Source organism: Pongo pygmaeus, chromosome 6 (genome assembly GCF_028885625.2).
Source record: "Pongo pygmaeus isolate AG05252 chromosome 6, NHGRI_mPonPyg2-v2.0_pri, whole genome shotgun sequence".
Lineage (NCBI taxonomy): Eukaryota > Metazoa > Chordata > Mammalia > Primates > Hominidae > Pongo > Pongo pygmaeus.
This window is the reverse complement of record NC_072379.2, coordinates 140564856-140587815: the sequence shown is the minus strand read 5'-3', so window position 1 is coordinate 140587815 and position 22960 is coordinate 140564856. Positions and strand designations below refer to the sequence as shown.

At 38.6% G+C, this 22960-nt stretch overlaps 1 protein-coding gene across 2 annotated transcripts in view; it reads right to left on the bottom strand.

Annotated features, from left to right (window-relative positions):
- The window catches only part of AGK (acylglycerol kinase), a 103129-nt gene that overhangs the window by 5678 nt on the left and 74491 nt on the right, over positions 1-22960 (bottom strand). For both annotated transcript variants that reach the window (XM_054493758.2, XM_063667905.1), the window contains exons 10-13: positions 14833-14912; positions 11801-11858; positions 7404-7554; positions 6892-6989 (exon numbers count right to left, since the gene is read on the bottom strand). In XM_054493758.2, the coding sequence (XP_054349733.1) occupies positions 6892-6989; positions 7404-7554; positions 11801-11858; positions 14833-14912 (387 nt within the window). The remainder of the gene's footprint in view (positions 1-6891; positions 6990-7403; positions 7555-11800; positions 11859-14832; positions 14913-22960) is intronic.

The following is a 22960-nucleotide window of genomic DNA, read 5'->3' as shown; positions in this document are numbered from 1 at the left end:
AAATTTGGTGTGCAACCAGAGTTGAAAAACAGCAATCCATTTATTCTATGGTAATGTTTCCAGCCACGGAAAGCTCTGGATGATTTCAGCTATGACAAAATGGCTATTAAAAACAGACTTGGTTCTTGGACCACTTCCCATAATTTGCTACCAGTCAGTGACTAGCCATACAAACCTAGCCCTCTGTAAATCAATCCTACAACTTCTATGTCAGCCTCAAATAGAGGTCTTGTTTCTTTTGGGGTAGGTTCAAAATGTTCAGGCCCAGGATTTGAGGCCTCTGAGAGCCTTAAAGCCTTTGCCTAAGATTAAAGGGTAACTAACAAAGAACTCTCAACTAAGAATTACAAAACATAAAGTGGATGACTTTGAAAGTTCACCTTTTATTTAACTACTTACTGAGTGCCAATCATGCACCATGAACCCATGGAGCTTGGGTTACACCAATGAACAAAACCCACATGAATTTCTGCCTACAAAGAACTTATTTTCTACTGTAGAGACGGGAGGGAATAGATCGATCATAGTAAAACAGTAAATTATAAACTCTGTTAGAAGATAAGGATGCCACAACTATATTAGAGTTTATTAGAAAATAAGATCAAAGAAGCAGAGCAAGGAACATGAGGTGGCGCTGATGGCAGTGGCTGCATTATAAAAAAGGGGGTCCCGTGGAGAAGCCTTGGAGAAGAGACCTGAAGGAGGTGAGGGAGTCAGCGATGTGACCATCCAGGGCAGTGGTTCTCAAACTTTAGCAAGTGTCACTGTACAGCAGGTAACACTCAGACTCTGGTTTTTGTTTGTCAACTAAAAAATAAATAATTTTTGGCCAGGCGCAGTGGCTCACACCTGTGATCTCAGCACTTTGGGAGGCCGAGGCGGGCGGATCAGCTGAGGTCAGGAGTTCAAGACCAGCCTGGCTAATGTGGTGAAACCCTGTCTCTACTAAAAGTACAAATATTAGCCGGGTGTGGTGGCAGGTGCCTGTAATCCCAGCTACTTGGGAGGCTGAGGCAGGAGAATCGCTAGAACCCGGGAGGCAGAGATTGCAGTGAGCCAATATCGCGCTATTGCACTCCAGCCTGGGTAACAAGTGAAACTCCATCTCAATCAATCAATCAATCAAAATAATTTTTTTTAACTCAGACTCTGGCCCCATCCCAAGTTTCTGGTTCAGTAGATCTGGGGTGAGGCCCATGAATTTTCATCTCGAGCAACTTCCATGTGATACTGATGTGCTGATCTAAGGGCTGGACTTTGAGAACCCCTAATCTGGGGATGAGCAATCCACACAAGGGGAACTACTGGGGCAGAGGCCTTCAGGTGGTGGTGGGGGAACATGTCTGACAGCAGGGAACAGCAAGGAAGCCCGTGTGGCTGGAGCAGAGCGAGTGACAGGGACAACAAGTGAGGAAGACAGGGAAGAGAGGAGCTACATCAGCAGAGCCTCATAGACCATGGTGAGGAAGCTGGCTTTTAGGCTGAATGAATCAGAGAGCCACTGGAGGGTTCTAAGGAGGGAAATATGTTCTGGCTTCATTTCAATAGGATCACTCTGGCTGCCGTGTTGAGAATTAAGACAAGAGTAGTATTGGAGAGGGAGACAGTGGGCTAGGAATTAACATTATAGATAAATGTGTAAGAGTGGCCCAGGGTTCAGGAGCTCCCAGGAGCAATGATCTGCTCTGACAATAGGACATTGAGAGGTGGGGCTGGGGGGCTAGTTAGAGAGGAGGAGGAAGAATGGGTTAAAGCGGTGACGAGTCAGGAGGACAGCCACCAAGTCACCAGGCCCAGCATACAAGGGGAGGAAAAGAAAGAAAACACAGCCACTGCTTAAAGGCTGTGGGAAAGGCAGAGCCCAGGGGAGAGCCACACTTCAGCTAGAACAGGGTTGGGAAACATTTTCTGTAAAGAGCCAGAGAGTGAACACTGTAGGCCTGCAGACCATGAGGTCTCTCTCACAGCTATTCAACTCAGCCATGGTGGCTGAAAGCAACCAGAGACCACACTCAAATGAATTAGCGTGCCTGTGTTCCAGTAAAATTTGACTTACAGACACTGAAATTTGAAGACAATTTCTACACGTAACAGAAAAATACTCTTCTTTTGATTTTTTTCAATGATTTAAAAATGTAAAAAACATTGTTAGCTTCAAGGCTGTACAAATACAGGCAGCAAGATAGTCAGGCCTGTGGGCTGTCCTTTGCTGACCCCTGTTCTAAAGCTTTGTTCTGGAGGCACAATTAAGTTACCTATAAAGAAACTGTGGTTCTCTGGAGGTGAGCCTTTAGCTTTGTTAACAGGGAACAGGGCATCCTTTAGTCTAGAATTAATTTTGACTCACTAGTGAGGCGATACCTTTCTGAGGACACTACCCAATGCCCCATATCTGAAGAGGATTTTCTACTCTAATTGGTTTGAACACAAACTATTCCTGGCTTTGTGAGAGGACCGACTCTCCTGAGGCTGTCCTGCCTGCTCACTGGTAGGTAACTCAACCTCCATCTCGGGTGGTGGTTTCTCACATGCATGCACCTGTCAGTACTCAGCTGAAGATTCCAGAGGAAACCTCCGTAAACCTCTAGCTTGGTTCTGGGTGCAGCTTTCCTCTCCGTGTGGCTCTCTTGTATCCTGCCTTGCAATTCTAGCTGCCTTGATTTCTCAAAATTCTCAAAGACCCCTCAACTGACGTGGGGCATGGGCTTTGTGTGGGCTCCCTCTCTGTAGGCTGTGGCCTCTCTCCAGCGGTCACCTGGGGCAAGCATCAGGCTCACCGTGTTCGATTCCTTGCTCTCTGGACTCACTGTCCTATGCTGCTTGTCTCATACCAATGTCTCATATAGTTGTTTCATAGATTTTGTCCAATTTTTAAGGTGTTTAAGGTATAAAGCTGGTGCTTTTTGCTCCATCTTGGCCAAAAGTCTCACATTAACATTCAAAAATCAATTCATTTTATTACTCTGACAGATTAAATGAAGAAACTTTATTATCTCAATAGATGCTGGAAGAGTACTTGATAAAATTAAATATCTAAGATATTTAACATGAAAGATAAAAATGCTTAGCAAACTGGGAGTAGAAAGGAACTTCCTTAATCTGATAAAGGGTATCTATAAAAAAAAGAAAACACATTAAATACAAGAATGAAGCAATGAAGACTTTCTCTCTAAATCAGAAATAAGAAAGACGATGGGGACTCCTGTTACTGCTACTTCTATTTAACCATGTACTGAGGTCCTATCCAGTGCTCTAAGTAAAATGAAGGATTCTAAGGATAAGTATTTGAAGAGAGAAAACAAAACTTGCACTATTTGCATTGGCCATGACTAAATCTGTAGAAAATTTGAAAGAATTAATTGAAAGAAAGTTAGAATAATTAATAATAATTTAATTAGGTTGCTGATTCAGCACTGATATAGAAAATCAATTTTATGTCCATCTACTAAATCAGGTAGAAAATGAAATTTTAAGAGATATTATTTAGAATAGCATAAAAATTAAGATAACTGGGAATATATCCAGCAAAAGACAGGATATTCCAGAGAAAACTATAAAACTTCATTGAAAGACATTGAAGACCTAAATAAATGAAGAGAGACACCCCGTTCATATGCTAGAGGAGTCAATATTGTGGAAATGTCATTTCTCTCCAAATTGATCTATGGGTACAATGCAGTGAGATCAATATTATAACATTTTTATGTGGAATTTAATAAAATAAACATTCTAAAATATTTATAGAACCCAAATGAGCTAAGAATAGCCAAGAGACTGTGTAAAAAGAGAAAAACATAGAACTTATTATAAAACTATAATAATTAAGAGAAGCAGAGTATTAGTATAAATATGAGAAAATGGAACAACAATAGAAGAAAGAGACTAGAAACATTTACATGTATATAGACATGATGTATGGCAGAGGTTTATTGAAGATCAATGGGGGAAAATGGAGATTTCAATAAATGGTGCTTGGACAACTGGCTTTCTGTTTGGAAAGAACATAAAATTGGAGCTTTACCTTCATCATTCACAAAACTTACTTATAAGTGGGGGTATTTCCTTTTCAAAGAAAAATGGAACTATGTTGCAAATCTTTTCACCTATTTTTCCCATGTCAATAGATAGAAAATAATACATATATAAAATAGATATGACTTTTAATAAATGTACCAAAATTTATTCAGTCTGATTAGTTCATTGCAAATATTTTACTATTATACAGTGAGCATAGTTGTATAAGAGATCCTAATTTTCACACATTCTATACTCCTACAGCTTCTTTCATACACTGAATGTGCTGCTTTTAATAAGTGAACATTTTGAGCTATTACACGGCAGCTACATTGCCTTTATTGTATTGCATTTGCTTTTATTTTTATAAAGAATTGCGCAAAAAAAGAAACAAATGAATTTGCTGCTACTAGTGATAAGCAGCACAGTATCGTATACTTTTATACTAGGCACAAAGATAAAAAGCACTTGGCATTGTGAATGTGGCTAATCTTGAGCGCAATCACATACTCACTGAACTCAATCCATTCAGTGGTACTCAGTCATCAGAGAAAAGAACAATGGTAAAGAACATGAACAAAATACTCGGAATACATATTATTAAAGACTTGGTATAAAGGAGATGTATAATTAGAAATTTTATCTTTCTCTTTTAAATTCCTCTGGAACAGAATCTATTTTTTTTTTTTTTTTAGCATTCACATATCCACTTTCACCAGTGTTTTTCAGATTTCCATTATGTAAAAAAGGACTGCCTACATTATATATTCATCAGGTTATTTCAGTAGGATAAATTCCTAGAAATACAGTTAATAGGGCCGAAGGTATGCATATATTTTAGACACTTCATATATACTATACCAAATTGCTGAGACAGGATGTTCCAGTCTATATTCCCATCAGAAACACACACCACCACTAAGCTTTTAATCTATAACATGCTTCTTAGTCATGACAATTCAATGTTACTATTTTAATTTGCATTTCTTTGCTGAAATCACTCTGTCTCCTTACCTACAAAATGCAGATAAAGATATCTACCTATAAGGATTACATAATATTATGTAAAATTCTTAGGACAGTGCCTCACATGTAGTAAATAGTCAGCAAATATAAGCTATTTTTTCATATGCTTATTTCTTTTATGAATTTTCTATTCTTACCCCTTGCTCACTTTTTATATTAGTCCTTTGCCCATTTCTCATTGCTTTATCCTAAGAGCTTGTTAAAAGGAAAGTGAATTCCTGGTCTATCACATGCTAATATTTTTCCCAATATGTCATTTAAAAGTTTGTTTAGAATGTCTTTTTAAATAAAAAGACAAATGCATCAATATGATTTCTGCCTTAAATGTCATGCTTAGAGAGGCCTTGTCCTCCTTAATTTTATACTGATAATCACTTAGATTTCACCCTAATACTTTTTTTTTAACTTCAAACTTCTATTTTAAGTTCAGGGGTACATACACAGGATGTGCAGCCTTGTTACATAGGTATAAACATGTGCCATTTACCCTAATACTTTAATGATTTTATTATTTTACATTTAGTTCTTTAATCAAACTAGAATTTTTTTTATAGGGTGAAGGGAGCTATGTTTTCCAAATGTTTTGCAATAGACATGTATTATTTTCATAGTTAGAAAACATCTCAATACTCTGAATATTAATATTAGATCAAACTTATCACTCTATTAATATTGGAATCAAACTTTTCATGACATTCCAACTCCATCTACTAATTTTCAGACTGGCCTAGACAACTGTGAACAGACTAATTTGCATACAAGCTGAATGTAATTAGTCCCCAGTTAACAATTACTTTCCTATTGGCATTCTCATTGATATAAATTACCAAGGTTTTCTCCATACTAGGGTCAGTAAACTTTTTCTGTAAGTGACCAGATAATAAACATTTTAGGCTTTGGGCCATACAATCTGTCACAACTACTCAGCTCTCCCCTGTAGCACAACGGCAGCCACAGACAATATATTTGTAAATGAATTATGGCTGTGCTCCAATAAAACTTTATTTATGGATACTGAAACTTGAATTTTACATATTTTTCTGTTCACAAAAATTATTCTTGATTTTCTTTGCATCATTTAAAATTAGAAGATTCTTGGCTTCTGGGCTATACAAAAACAGGTGGCAGACCAGTTTGCCAATGCCTGCTTTATTTCAATACTTTTGGGTGTATTGTCTATAGTAGCACCACCCAGCAGAACCTTCTGCACTGACGGACAGGCTGTATACCTGTGCTTTCCAATATGGTGGCTACTAGCCACATATGGCTGTTGAGCACTTGAAATGTGGTGAGTGTGACTTAGGAACTAAGTTTTGAATTTTATTTAATTCTAATTAATTTAAATTTAACTAGCCACATGTGGCTAATAGCTACCATATGGGATAGTGCATACCTATAGATTGGGCCTAAATAAATCATATGTAGATGTAGATACAGATGCGTGTGTGTGGGTATTTTTCTCCTGAGGATCTAATTTGACATATTTAGTATAGTCACAAAAATCGTGGATATTTACTCAAGTAAAAGTTCCACAGTTTTTTTCCAGTGACAAATGGGAATAGCTAATTTTCATTTCTAAAGCCCTCTTGCCCTAAGTTCTCTGAATGCCAATTAAGCAATGAGCAGAACATGTGATCAGAGCCCCAGAAGCATTTATGCCACTCCTGCAGGTGGCACCTTCTCCTCATTGCTGTTATTCCTTAAAGGCACACCACATCCTCTTTCTCCTGACTCTGCCCTCTCTATCTCCACAGGGTAAAAATAAAAATAACTGAATTAGTGGGAGAGGACTATAGCTATTGTCACTTTTCTTAGGTACCAAATGCTTTTCTAATAAAAAAGCACACTTACTGTCGGGTCAAGCTGATTGTTCCGTGTTGTGATGGACAGTTCAATGGTGGACAGCTGCACATCTTTCCAGACCTCTGGGCTCACCTCTTGGGAAAGGGCTGTGGGAATCCATTAGATACAGGTCAGTTTCTTCCATTAACATTTCACCACCCACCACGGACGGCTAGCTGCTAGCTGCTCGGCTCAGCTTCTCAACCTTTCTGCTGACTCTTTGCCTTCATTTTATGTATTTCATGCTTCTTATACATAGAGGTAAAAATGGCATCTCTGTGCCTAAAACATCACTACCAAAAGCAGTCACATTAACAGAAAGACTGTACACAGAGACTGCTATGCCCATTGATGGCACATTGCTTGGGCCTGCTCTGGTGGCACACAGAAGGATGAATTCAGTGATCCCTGAAAGGCTTCTCCTGCTCTAGTTAAGTCTCTAAAACTGATTTTGGAGATATATTTTAGGGCACTTCTAAACTGACCAGGGCCGTCCAATCTTCAGTCGCCACATTGCTCACCATCCTGTGGTTGTGCCCAGTAGGATGCAAGCCTTCGTAATATTCTCCTGTACAAAGAAGGCCTCTGTACAGGGGTCTCCTCTGGTTCACTGGGAGGTCTCTCTGTAGGTCCCGTGTATGAGATAGAGGCTTGGTGAGTCTGAGGCCACTCCTTTTAATGTGGAGAGAGAAAAATTTTGTTATGCATATACAATTCCACTCTGGGAGTTTCTCTCTGCAAAAGTTATTTATTTGTCTACCTATACCTGCTAGAAAGTGAACTAATAATCTCCTCTCACTGGATGGAATGCTAGTTTGGAGCATGGAATCCTCAAGCTTTCTTTTCCTCTTAAAGCTACATCTTAGAAACCATGAATTCAGCAAGTACTGCCTCCATTGCTCTCCCTAAAATGGGCTAACCATCACCATTTACACTTGTCCAAAAAGAGGGTGAATGAACATAGGGTCATCCGTAATAAATTTATCTTTGGCTTACAGATGGTGATGCAAAATGAAACTGAGGAAATCCAGTTGCATCAAGTCCCTACCTCACTTCTGGAATCTTATTCCACACACAGGCCAGAATGATTTAGCCCAGGCTCACAATCCAGCCCAAGGCTTCTCACTTCTGCTTCAAAGCCCATTACCCTCACACTCTAATTTTTTTTGTCTTCTATGTCCTGGCATCCCAAGTCCAGTGTCATCCTAGATCACATCCTGACCACATGAATGATGAAAACCATACCCCAGCCTCTCAGCCCTTAACATCACCTCTGATTCACCACATCCACCCATTTCCATGGCCACATCCTGGCCCCTAATGTCACCCAGAACTATTCCACTTTGGAAATCTAAAACCCTGAGATCCTACTCTAATCACATCCCATATTCTTCTGGTTGATTCTTTTGTGCCCATTGTGTCTCTTAGGGTGAAATGTTCCCTGTTCTCAAGTTTCCAGGTGGTGAATTACAAAGCAGTAGCAATACTGGCTTCTCTCACTCCACCGCTTACTCACTCCTCCCCAAGTCTAGAAGGACCATTGCATGGATCCAGCCCTTTCCTTTCTCTCTGACAGCAGCTGTCCTTGTCTCAAACGTTCACTGCTTCTTCTAATTTTCATGTGGTGAAAATTAGCTTCTTGTGGTGGTCTCTGCCCTGAAGGAGCTGTTTCAATGGACACCTTCAGTTCACAGTATTAGGAGATCAGATAGAGACCACGTATCTGTGCTCTGTCCTCCACTCCTGCTGACATTTATAAAGATGACGTTTTGATCTTCATCTGCCTAGTTCCTGCATTTGTTTTCATACCTTGGTTCAAACTAAAAAGAGGAAGAGAAGGGTTTTCTTGTGGGCCCCTGAAGACCTAACTGCACCAAGTTTTCATTCACATTGAGGATTCTACTCCCTGCCCGCTCATTTTCCCTCAGTGCCAAACTGATAGTCAATTACTTTCAATCGCTTTCTTTTTCCACTTACTCTTGGCTTTCCTGTGTCTTTATCCTTCTACAATATGTCCTAAAAAGCCCCAATTCTGGATCAGCCTTGTCACTAAGTTCCTGTACTCTTACATCATGGCTCAGTATTACTAGAGGAGAAAATGATACTCCTGCTGAGTATTAATACAGGGAAAAGCAGTCACCCAAAGGAGCATTCATGTCTACAAATTGTTAGCCTCAGGTCTTCAGTGCTACTTGATAATCCTAAGCCTCCTCCTATATTCATCTTTCTTCAGGATACCCCATACCACTACCCACCGCCTTTCTGACAGGATCACTTTGCTTCCTACACTTCAGTGAGAATATCAGGGACATCAGTGAGAATACCTTAACTTTCTCTAATCTCATTTTCATCTGGACCTACCCTTTACTCCTCTTCTGTATCAATGAAAAAAGGTGTCCCTTGTCCTGTCCAGGGACAATCCAGTACTCTGGATCCCACACCCTTCTACCCGCTCTTGGATTTTGCCAATTCAGTCATGCTTTCTGTCTCCCTTCTCACCACCTCACATTCTTTTCTTTTTCTTTAGTCTAGAAACACATGGATATTCTCCACTTTTAAAAACTCCATATTGACCCCGTGTTTCTCTCAGCTTTTGCCTTCCCTATCTCCTTCTCTTCAAAGTCAGGTTTCTTGAAGGAGTAGCCTGTCCTTGCTGTCTCCACTTCTTTACATCACTTTTATTTCTTGACTTTCTTCAATCTGGCTTCAGCCACCACACTTTGGAGGCTGCCCAGCTTTTGGAGGCTGCCAAATTCGATGGATACTCTCTTGTCTGTATATTTAAAGTCTTTGCTTTTGCTTCTCGAAACTCTTACTTTTTTCTTGAAATTCTCTCTTCTATTGGCTTCTACGTTAGTATTCTCTCGTGCATTTTCTCTCAGCACTTCTCAGTCATTTTTGGTGGTTCTTTAAATGTTTATGTCCCTTAGGGATATTCCTGGCCATCTGTACTCAATGGTAATTTCACCCAACCCATGGTTTCAACACTGCTCACACACTTATGACATTTGAATCTGTTTCTTTAGTCCAGACCTCTCTGCTGAATTCCAGACCTAAATCACAATTGTATCTTTGCTTGTCTGTACCACAGGTATGTTAAACTCTACATAGATTAAACTGAAAATTTCATCTCTCTTCACAAACTTGATTTACTCTAGTATTATCAACATCAGTGGAAAACTCCAGTTACCAAATTCTAGTCCCTCATACCAGAAATCTGATAATACTACAGTATTCTTCTGACTTTTGAGGTTCTAACTTAACAGTTCTTTAATCCTTCTTCTATTGTCAATACTGTTACCTCCTTAGTCTATACGTCACTTCCCACCTGACTACTTTAACAATCTTCTATCTAATGTCCTTGCCTTGAGCTACCCACATCCTATCTGTTTTTCTGTTTAGAAAAAAACAATTTTTCTAAAATGCAAATCTGCTCATTTCATGCCTCTGCTTAAGACTCAATAACTCCCCATTGCTTTAAGGATAAAAGTCAAATTGCACACAAAAACCCACCATAACCTGCCCTTACCTAACCCACTGGCTTCACTTCCTGCCATTTTACTGCATTAATCATAATTAAGGGCCATGTCACACCACTGTGACTTCACACAGCCTTTAAATGTTTCAAAACTTAGTGTGTCACCTCCGCTGGGAAGATTTTCTGACCCTCATTAGATTTAGATGCCCCTCCTCTCTGCTCCTTTCTTAGTCTTTCTATCTTTCTCTCACAGCACTTGCCAAACTGCTGATTTACTTACACTTCCCTCCCAGTATCTGAATACTTCTTGAGGGCAGAAAACCTGTCTCATTTGACTTTGTATCCCAAGCATATATCAACTATTGTTTGCTGAATAAATAGTGGAAACAGTTTATATTCCATTTAAATATGTAGCTACTCTGTTTCTTCCTAAATGCACTCACAACTCCACCAATGAAATTATTCCCTCGAGGGATAACTGATTTTACTAATCCAGTTTGCCCTTGGTATATAAAGACCTTGCCCTGCCAAGTTCATTTTTAAAATCATATACATTTACTTCTAGTAGTTTAGTGATTTTAGGGTTTTACATTTAATTTTTTAATCCAGCCAGAATTTTTTTAAAAGGTAAAGGAAGCTATGTTTTCCAAATGTTTCGCAAGGAACATGTATTACTTTTATAATTAGAAAAACACTCAATAACTCTGAATATCAACATTGGAACCAACCTTCTCACTACATTCAAACCCCATCTGCCAGTTTTCAGATTGGCCAGCCAAACTATCAATATACCACTTTGATTTGCATAAAAGCTGAATATAGTCTGTAGTCCACAGTTAAAGATGACTTTTCTATTAGCATTTTCACTAATAAAAGTTGTTAGGTTTTTCTCTATGCCAGTATTTTTTATTGTATCGTATAGAGTAGCACTGCCCAACAAAACTTTTTCTGATCATGGAAATGTTCCATATCTATACTCTCCAATACAGTAACCACTGCCCATATTTAGCTAGTATAGTTTGAAACCTACTGGTATAAACACAAACCTGTACAATTAGATATTATATATTCAGATACAAATCTTCAATTCATTTCCAGGTACTAACATAGACAAGCATACAAATAATCGGTGAGAAATATGTCATTATGTTCAAGGTCTGTCGGGCAAAAGAGTGAATTAATAGCAAAGGGAAGTAGAATGCTTAAGAGAGATTAAATGTGGGTTTGGTAGTAGAGGGAATGAATTGGTAGATGAAGGGTGATTGCTTATCAAAACAGGAATGCATTCTGTATTTGTATTTAATCAAACATGCCCTGTTTTAGTGTTGAAGCATGCCACATTCATCTGTAGCAAGGAATTAAAAAAAAATACCAAATATATGCATTACAGAGAAACAACAAAATAACACAGCAAATTTCTACACTGTAAATCACATTTACCTTAAGAGTGCTGAAAAAGTGGGCTGCTTTGATTTTTAGAGGCCCAAGATACCAGTACCTGTGAAAAGAGCAAGATAAAAATCTGATAAGAATATCAAAAGAACTATCATGTGATAGATACCATTCATGGCAGACAATACATTAGAATTACATCTCTGCTATGAGTGGCTATTCTGGTAGCTAAGAGGTTATGGCTTAGTATAAAAGAGTATTACATTCAGTTTTAAATCCACATTTCGATGCCTTGTCAAGTTATATGTAATTAGTTATGCAGTAAGATTCTTGCAATTTATGAGAGATATATAACCAAGCTCCTTGAGTCACTAAATTCACAACATCCTTTAAACACATCCTTTAAGCCATAGAATACAGTTCGGTATAGAGTTGTCCCTCAGTCCAAAGTCTGAAGATGTTCAAGTCCCTGATATAAAATGGCATATTTGCACATAACCTATGTACATTCTCTTGTATATTTTAAGTCATCTCTACATTGCTTATAACACTTAATACAGTGCCTACACATCACTTTATTTGCATGGATTCAACACAGTACTTGGTGTGCAGCCAATTCCAGTTTTGCTTTTTGGAATTTTGTGGAATATTTTTTTCCCCAAATATTCCTTATCTGCATTTGTTTACATCTATGGATACAATGGGTCAAATGTACGTTCAAAAGAGCTATGAGTAAAGGATGATACAGCCACACTAAGATGCAAACACTGCATGCTCTGATGTGCTGATCCCAAGCTAAATGACTAGATCCTGTACACCATGTCCTCTCACACACACAAATGCACATATGCACACTCAATTAAAAATGTGTAAACCAGCATAATTTCACATTACTCATGTTATATAGCTCTAAAATGGCAAATGTTAAATCTGGGAATAACAAAAATCTATTGCATATTGCTAAATACATAAAAGCTACTGGAGAGAGGAAGACACCTAATCGGAATTAGAAAACGGCATAAAATAGATTCTTCTCTTAAAACTTATCTCTGTTAACAAAGCACTCAACATTAACTGCTCTCTGTTGATTCTGATCATATACATTTATTTAGCACCCACTATGAATGTGGAGGAAACAGAAGAAATATAAAGTATAAATTTCCCACCTTTGAGAGCTTATGATTTGAGAAAATAAGACCCAAATAAGTAAAAGCAAACAATGAATGACTATATGGAAAAGCATAAACTGATCACTGCTTATTGGTAAGGGGAATCAAAAAGAGACAAAAAGTCATTAAGGGCCTAAAATCATTGGAGCAGCCATGCCTGTAAAATGAATGGCACAGAATAAAGTCAGGGTACAAAACTTAGAGTATGGGAAATAGGATAACAGCCAGAGAAAGAGGGAAAAGCTTAGAAGTAAAGATACATAATTATATAATTAGGGGTGATGACAGAGTAAGTTGGGCCTGGAATAACAGACAAAGAGCTTAGATATAATCCAAGGGGGAATGCAGAAACATTCTAAATTATTATTCAGGTTGATACTGTGCTACTACTAATGAGGCCCTTGATCATCTGATTTTTTGTGTTATTATTTTTTAAAATTTACTCTATAGTTTGCTTCTTTCCCTAGTTAGCCAAGTAGAAGGTCATCTCAACTCAGGCAGTTACCTTCTAAAGTTTCCTCAGTTTCCTTCATCTCTACCAATAGTACATTTTGCCACTGTCTTTGTAGTCTTCCTACAGCCAGCTAGGAAATGATTTCTCATATCTCTACCATTTCTTTCTTAATACAAACAGCAACTCTGTGGATGGGTCTAGCCAAGGTAGCACATAATAACAATCAGAATTTTAGAATTCTTTGTTCAGAAACCAATCGAGATATGGGGCTAGTATATAAAATAGTCCTAAAAGCGTTGATCTGTACTGTGCTTTCTTGTTGCTTACCACATTTTGGAAAGCAATTTGTCCTAACCAGACTTCTTTAGGGAAAGCTAGCAGTTTCTCTTGGTGAGTTGCTGGATTTGAGATTTCAGATCAAACACAAGGTAATTCATGGAATCCCATAATCATGGCACACTTGCAAATAAAAAATGTGAAATACTTCAGAATGCAATGTGTAATATAATATGGTAATGTCTCTCTTTTGACATTCCACTGTTAGGAATCTCATTAGCAAGAATAATAAAGTGAAACAAGTGAGAGAAATTTCTGTTAAAAAAAAAAAAAAGCATGGCAGGCTGGCCTATGAAGTGAAAGGGCAATTTCTTGAGAGCTATGTGTGAGATCAGCCACAATTCATTTAAACTATACTCAAACTGTAAGCCCTCGATTTTAAGAAAAGGTAAAGAGAAAATACCACCACTAGGTATGAAGCGAATCTCACATGGTGTCCTCTTCAGTCCTGCTCAGCAAGCCCTTGCCTACTTTACCTCTCCACAGCAAATGGAACACGACACACCCTCTCTCCAAGCCAAGAGTTTCATTGCATACAATGGATTCTCCAAAAATAAGTCAATTCTCATGAAAAGCCAACATTGGCCCTCTAATCAGCTCCTCGATAGGCCTGTTTCTCCCATCTCACAGCACAGCCAGGCGCTGCCCTTCTTCCTCTAAGAGCAGCGGCCTGTGGTCTCCCAATCTGCGAGGACTTCACAAAAATACCTCTCAGGAAAAGCCGTCTGACTGCAACAGCTCCGTAAGGCTGTAGCCCAGGCAGTCCCTTCCACTTGGTACCCAGCTAAGCAGCTGCAGAATGATAGGCAATCCAGTTCTCCCTACAGCCTAGCTTGAGCCTAACCTATGCTCAAGTAGTGTGTCTAAAAATAGAGACATACCCTTCTCCTCTTCAGCTACTGCCCAGCTAGTGTTGAGGAAGCTGCAACTTTCCCCAGCCTTTCTGCATATAGGACATAAACCTCTACCTGATTGTTCCTACCTCCATTATTCACACATATTTCAACCTCCAGGCCCACCAAATTTATTCCCAGAAGATCACTGTGAGTTAAAACCTGAAAGTCAGGGACAGAATAAGATTTTTTTAAAAAACATCACACATCAATATAGTAATCCTTTACTTGCTAACTTTGACGCCAGCATCTCTGAAAGATCCCCATCGAAGGCCGGTCATTGCAAACACAGGCTGTTCCTTTTCACCCTGGAAGTTAAATAAATTTCATTTAAATTCATGATTACAATCACTCGGAACTCTTTACATGTAAGTACTCAGCAAATGTTCATGGCCTACTTTTCATCAAATCAAAATTCTAAAAAGTCTGCTCAAACATTAAAGACATTAACCCTGTGAGTGCTTAGTAAAAATACTTGAATAAGCCACACTGTAACATGAAGGTAATTTTTACACATCAGGTTTCATGAATCTGCTGGCAGGGGAACATACTGTCATACTTTGGCCTGTAAATTTGAGAGTACCTAACTATGTTACCTCTTGAGCCAGTCAGTAGTCAGGTCAGCTAGAATTTCTTTTCTTTCATTACTTGTCCAAGGCAAAGATAACTTAAGCCTGCATTTTCCTTATAGGATCAAGAGCTCTCAAGTCAGATCAGAATCCTGGTACTCTAGAATGTCTCACCTGAATATCTGAAAATACAGTCAAATACGTGTTACAAAAAGTCGAAATAAAAAGTGATTTGGATTTAGTCCAATGCTTTATGGCCAAATACTGCATATTATAATCAGTGAGTTTCTAATAAATCAGTGAATTAAGCAATATATAGAAAAAATACACAATACAGCCAATGTCCCTAAGAGTTTTATACTCCACCCTGAACCTTCCTTAAAAATTATAAATAATCTAGGTACCAGGATTCTAAATGGAATTTTTCCTGTAGCTCAGAATTTCATCTAAAGTCTAAGAGCTGAAAACTGACAGGCACCCAGTGCCCCCACACTCTAAAGAGAGCTACCGAATGCTACATAAGACTCCACAGAAGTTGCTAAAAGTGGGCAGAACCAGCTTGATTCCCACCACAGCCAGTGCAAGCAGAAGAGTAGGAACTGGAGGCAAATCCTTGGCAGTGCAAGTTGCTGCCTAGAGAAAGCATGCTGTCTTCTCCGCAAGGGTAAGAGTGCTTCCCCCAACACCACTTTCACTCCTGTTTCCACTACGCCAAAACCAAGTCATTTGCTTTGGAATGACTAGGAGAATCAGAGAAATTTCTAGGAGAATCAAACACAATAAAAGAAGCCTACAAGGAAAGGACGCTGGCCTCTCATCCCTTTGTTGAGTATCTGCTCGTGCAGTAGACTTGCATCTTCACTCTCTGTACCTGCTTTAGTAAGGGACAAGGGAACCAGAGAGAAATGGCAGAAAAAAAAGGAGAAGGTGCAGCAACTCAGTGGCTGGTACAGCAAGGACATATTAGTTTTCTGGGTGCCTAGTGGATATTGTGGAAGATAACAGGGCTTTGAGTCATCTTGACAATACCCCATCTAAGAGCCTAGCCCAGGGATGATAGTATCCAAGCAGTTAGAAGCTGTGGAGAGAGCCAAGCCTGGATGCTCTCCACAGGAAGTTGAAAAAGGTGGAGCTAGAACAGATCTCTAACATCAGAAAACTATGTACGCCATGGGGAGGAATCCCAAAGAATTCACACATGAACCCATAAGACAGCCAGCACAGGGGCATCAGCAACCAAGAGGGAATGGTAAGGAAAAAGATTTTTCTCTAATCATTCCTTTATGTACCAACAATAAAGGAGCTAGAAATAGTAGAAAGCAGAGAGAGTGGGATGAAAAAACAGCCCAAAGACATTGAGGGTAAGGAGGTTTTAAATTTTGTTTTGTTTTTTTTTTTTTAGATGGAGTTTCACTCTTGTTGCCCAGGCTGGAGTGCAGTGGTGCGATCTCGGCTAATTGCAACCTCCGCCTCCCAGGTTCAAGTGATTCTCCTGCCTCAGCCTCCTGAGTAGCTGGGATTACAGGTGCACGCCACCACGCCCAGCTAATTTTTGTATTCTTTTAGTAGAGACGGGGTTTCACCATGTTGACCAGGCTGGTCTCCAACTGCTGACCTCAGATGATCCACCTGCCTCAGCCTCCCAAAGTGCTGGGCTTACAGGTGTGAGCCATCACGCCCAGGATTGCTTATTAATATAAGGAGGTGATGGAGGATATCAATGATGGAGTAACATTTGAACAGAGACCTGAAGTACATGAGAAATCCAGTTGAGGCCAGAGAGGTCACAGGGACTGAACTGTGTTTGACCTTGAAGGCCTTTGAATGACTTTGGTGTTATTCGGAGATGGGAAGCTGTTGATGGGCTCTGGGCAGAGAAGTGACATGCTCTAACTCCTGACCACACACTGGCTGTTGTGCTGACAACAGATTGTAGGGAGGCAAGGGGAGAGGGAATGATAAGAGTTTGAGGACTCCTGGAATGATCCAGATAAAAGATGAAGGCAGCTGGGACCAGAGTGGTAAGAACAGAGGCAAGAAGAAATGCTTGATTTTGGATATATTTTGAAGGTAGAGCCAACATGACTTCTTGCCTGAATGGGGGAGTCAAAGATGACTCCAGAATTTTGGGGGGTAATAAGTGATGATTTTATCAAAGTATAAGTGATCATTTAAAGACTGTATTATTTCTTAGGAATGTTATATGCTGACCACTAAAGATTTATAAAATGGTATAATAACATAGACCAATTGTTTTGAAGTGAGAATCCTCACAGAATACCTAAGTGATCCTAGGCAAGTCACTTAACTTTTGAACATTGGCTTCTACCTCTGAAAACAGGGTCATCTTTTGCTTAAACAACCTTCTCTACATTATCTCCTATGAGTGTGTAAAGGGGCTATCAGCACTTGTATCCTCACCTGCTAGCAGTGAGTGGCCAATAGTAAATAAAATTTATAATAAATACATAAAATTTAAAAATTAATATATTTAATCATAAAATGAGGTGACAGAATAACCTCATAAAGCTTTTACATGAGCCAAAAATATTCCTACCCTCACAGGAATTTCACAAACCTCACCTCTCACGTATCTGAAGACAGATATGTTTTCACTCATCCACTCAGTATTGATGGAACCCCTAACTCAGCCAAGCATGGTGCTGGGAGTTGAGGACACAACGGTGAACACACTAACATACTCCCTGCCTCGAAGCACTTACATTCCCTCCCTAGCCTTAATGCTCTCCAAGCTAAACGTCTAGTCTTTCCGTTGTTCCGCCATGATTTTAACAGCCTCATTATCTTGTTTACCCAACCCCCTCTGTTGTTTGTCAGTGTCCCTCTTAATTCTCTCATCTAGAACTGAATCTAAAAATTGTCTAAATTAAATCCCACTTAATGCCTTCACCTTAACAAAATTGCTAAATAAGTATAATAGTGTGGTAAGTTTTCATACACCAGGCTTCTGATTTATATTGAGATACCTATTGAGTATCAGGGAAGTAGGTACAATTGTACAATGGGTGGGGGGAGCTAAGGAGATGGATGGTCAAGGAAAATATAAATTTTAAAATAAAACAAATTATTATTTTTAATTGATAAATCACACTTGTATATGTTTATGGGGTACAATGTAATTGACATGTGTATGCAATGTGGGATGATTAAATCAAGCTAATTAAATATTCATCACCTCATTTACTTATCCTGTTTTGTGGTGAGACATTTGAAGTTTATTCTCTTAGTTATGTTTAAATATACATTATTATCAACTATAGTCACCCTGCTGTGCAATAGATCTCAAAACTTATTCCTCCTATCTAACTGCAACTTTGCACTATTTGGCCAGCATTTAAAAAACAAGGTACCTAGATTAGGGGAGGTTGGAAAGAACTGAAAAGAAGAGAAAGGAGAAAAGAAAATGATTCTAGTCTAAGGGAGAGAAATAACAGTATATGTCTATAGCATCATTTCCCCAAATGTTTCATAACATGTTAACAAGTGCTATGTCTGAGGATGATGCTGCTGCTGCTGATGATGATGATAGAAGATTCCATGGTGAAATAAATTGGAAAATACCAAACTTATTTGGTTTGAAGCAAGTTATGTTTACTACAGTTCTTCTTAAGAGTCTTTAATATGTTAATGTACATTACACATTTCCAAAAGAGGAAGCATAATATACAGCTTTCCTGAGTTGTTAACTGTGCAACCCTTCTTTGGGAGGACATTTTTGTACAATTCATATATCTTGGTAAATGCTGTTCTAAAGCATGTAGTGTAGGCAAGAAGTGCTGAGATAAGTACTGAGGGTTGCCGACTGATCCTCTAACCCTGTTTTCTCCTTCTTCATCTCGGGGGAAGAGTTTTTAGGAACATTCCATTAGAATTAAATAAAAAGCCTTGTGACCCCAAAGTTCCACTGATGTGGAGTGCTGTGTCCTAGCAAAAGGTGAGAATGGCTCTGGACAACAGGAAATGAGCCAGCAAGGCAGAATATGTGTGAGCAGATCTAGAGAATAATTAGTATTCCAGATGGGCATAGGACTGTCAGGATTCAGAAGAGCCCGGAGGACCAGTCATGGAGAGACTAGTCCCTGTTGGAGTACACATGAACACAGAAAAAGCAAGCAAGGTCAGATGGACAAAGTAGAAGCCAATAATAGACAAAGTCCCACTGTATCTTAACCCACTAAAGGTCTGGGTAGGCAGTCAGATTTTGAGATGGCTGGGTCAGTAAACAAAAACAAAAAGAAAAAGAAAGAAAAGCACACAGTCAGATCTTCACAGCAAAGGAGATGTGCTGCCCCAATTCACAGACTCCCCTAGAAAGAGTAAATCCCTGGGAGAAAATGGCCTAGGGTTTGTGGAAGAAAATAATGGAGCGAGCGGGTTGGAATAAATGCTTAAGGAACACTGAAAAGGAAACAAGTCCTATAAATTAGATAGATGCCTAATCTGGAAATTTCAGGGATCCTAGATAAAGAGAAAGAAACAAAGTAGAAGGTGCTCTCAAGGAGTTCTGAAGCAGCTTCAGGCATCATCTTAAGAGAATGATCAAAGCCAGGGTCTAAAAAGGAGTCCATGTAATTAGCCAGGAATGGCAAATAGGGAAAAGGGAAAGGTTCTGACTCCCCATGAACTCCCCTCTATGCCTTATTTGGTTCTGGGTTGGCAGGGTCTTAAGAATCTAGTTGAAAAAACAAAAAGAAAAAGCTAGAAAGAATTCTATAAACCTTCCCAGTAATTACTTTAAAGTCAAGTTATCAGGCATTATAGATGTCTATATGGGAAAAACTGCCCTTCAAAAATCATGGAATGGTGCCAAGTATGATGCCACCTGGACAAAGCAGTTAAGTGGAAAAACCAACAGACTATCAGAAAGAAAATCTAAATTCTAGTTACATCTCCAGCACAACTCGTCATAATCAAAGGATTCTTTTTTCCCCTAATTTGTCAAATGAGGATACGAATCTCACCTCGACTTCCTCACTGAGTGGGAGATTCAAGTGAAATGTCAACACAGATTGAACAATCTAAAAAGCTAAATATAAGGCATTATTGTTTCTAAGAACTATTTCTTTTATCTTTGGAGAATCGTCAGACATATGTTTAATAGGGTTGGATTGTTCTTTCAAAGAAGAAAAATGTGGTATCAGGCTTTATCTATAATGCTTATAGTACAAGGCTTTGTCTATAATCTTTTTCCCCATATTCTGAAATTAATTTTCAGAAATAAGGAAAAAAGAGAAAATGTATCCAACTTAGTTGGGTTCCTCAGAAACCAGAGTAGAGACTATTGTACCACGCTTTCTAAGAACTGATTTTCAGAGTTTTCTTCCTGGGTTGTGTCATCAATACACAGAGCCTGTGGTAAATTTGATACTGGTTTCATCAATTCTCAAAATCAGTATATTTCAAAGAAAAACATAAAAGAGACAAGAGACATTTAAATATAAGCACAGGCCGGGCACGGTGGCTCATGCCTGTAATCCCAGCACTGTGAGAGTCCGAGGTGGGTGTATCATGAGGTCAGGAGTTCAAGACAAGCCTGACCAGTATGGTGAAACTCCATCTCTACTAAAAATACAAAAATTAGCTGGGTGTGGTGGCATGCACCTGTAGTCCCAGTTACTCAGGAGGCTGAGGCAGGAGAATGGCTTGAACCTGGGAGGTGGAGGTTGCAGTGAGCCAAGATTGCGCCACTGCACTTCAGCCTGGGTGACAGAGTGAGACTCCGTCTCAATAAATAAATAAATAAATAAATAAATAAATAAATAAATAAATAAAAGCACAGCAAGAATTTCCAGTTAATTCTCAGATACTCTGGGATGGATTACTTCTAACACATATATAAGAAAGAATAAATCACTCAGTTATTGAGATGTATCCTGATGCACCTCCTTTGGTAATAACAGTATTTTAAATAATATCTCCATAGATAACAATCTGTAGTACCTTTCTTAGGCTGAAATTTCAGCATAGCCATCCCATTTTGTGAAAACCAGTTAGCTTTATTATATGCTAAAAGATCAACTGCAATTTAAATTACTTTTATCATGATCAATGAGGTCATGGTGAAGAGTCCAGACATCAGTGCACGAGAAGAAAAGAAAAGAAAACGCAAGCTCATGGGTTCACCAATTGTAAATATACATATAGCAAGCTCTATGTAACTAACAGCAACTTTTTGGGATTGAAGTTTGGAATCATGACACAGTGAGGATCCTTCCTTCACAAATATCAGGGAACTGAATGAATATAAGATGTTCATCCTGAAAGTAGCTGGTACATTTTAAGGCCAAATCTAAGAATATGGGGCTCACTATTTATAGGGTTATTTAACTTCACAGCTCTGCCTTCCTAGGAATTTGCCCTTTCCAGAAAAAAAAAATAAGAGTTTAGATGAAAAAGGAATCACTATGTAACTAGTATCCAAGTGAGAATATCTGTTTTCTAAGAATTAAATTATTTTTTAATAGAGAACCCTGATCAAGAATTGACAACAGCTACTGGACCTTCTTACCCTCAAAGTTATTTTGGAAAAGTGTCAAACGAAAACAATTTTTAAACAGTACAATGAACACCATTTATAGCTTTCACCCAGATTCACCAACTGCCAACATTTCCTCCACATTAGCTTTATCTGTGTGTATATGTTCTCCAGTGATGTTAAATTTGCCAATAAATTGCAGACTTTATGACCTTTTACCACTAAATATTTCATCTTGCATCTCCTAAGAACAAAAACATACACAGACTTAACCATAACACCACTGTCCCTCTCAAGACATCTAACATCAATACATAATATTTAAGATATAGTTAATACTAAAATTTCTCTAATTATTCCAATAATGCCTTTCATTGTTTCTCATTTTTCCAATTCAGGCTCCTGTACTGCAGTTAGTTATTTCTTTAGTATTCCTTAATCCTGAACAGACTATCTACCTTCTTTTGGATTTCATGACATTGACATTTTTTGATGAGTCCAATTTTTGCTTTTAGAATTTGGATTTGTCTAATTCTTCATGATTATATGCAGTTAGTTAACACTTTGTGCAGCAAAATACATAGGTGATGTTATAGCCTTCTCAGTATATCACTTCGGGAGGCAGACAACGTCAGTTTATCATTATTCGTGATGCTAAGTTTGATCCCGTGGTTAAAGCGACGTATGCTAGATTTCTCCATTATCAAAGTATATTTTTCCCTTTTAAATTATTAAGTAATCTGAGATACTTTGAGACTGTGGGCTTTGTTTCCCAACAATCTTTTATCCAGTGGTTTTAGTATTCATTGATGATCTCTACCTGAATCAATTATTATGCAGGTGATTTAAAAAATGGTGATTTTCTATCATTCCTTCTGCGTTTACAAGCTGGCAATCCTGAAATATCACTGGAAACTCATGGATTCTTCATTTTTAAGGCATTATGATCCATCATTATTGTTCTTTGTAATATTCAAAGAGTCCCGAAATTGGCAAGTAAGACATCTGCAGGCTACATCTTTTGTGATATCTCCATCAGCTTTTGAGTACTTTCTTGTCTTGTTATTGCCCTGCGAAAGCCATCCCTTCACAGAGCCTTGGTTATTTTTATTGGGAATGGTATTTAAAACGACCTTCTGGGTGCCAGGTATGATCACTGCTATTAGGTATCATTGCTTCTAAGTCTTTTTTAAAAATATATTTCTAAAATACTTCATCAGTTCATGTATAAATCAGTAAGAAAACATTACACAATAAGAAAAATGGGAAATTCTATTCCCACCTAGCATGT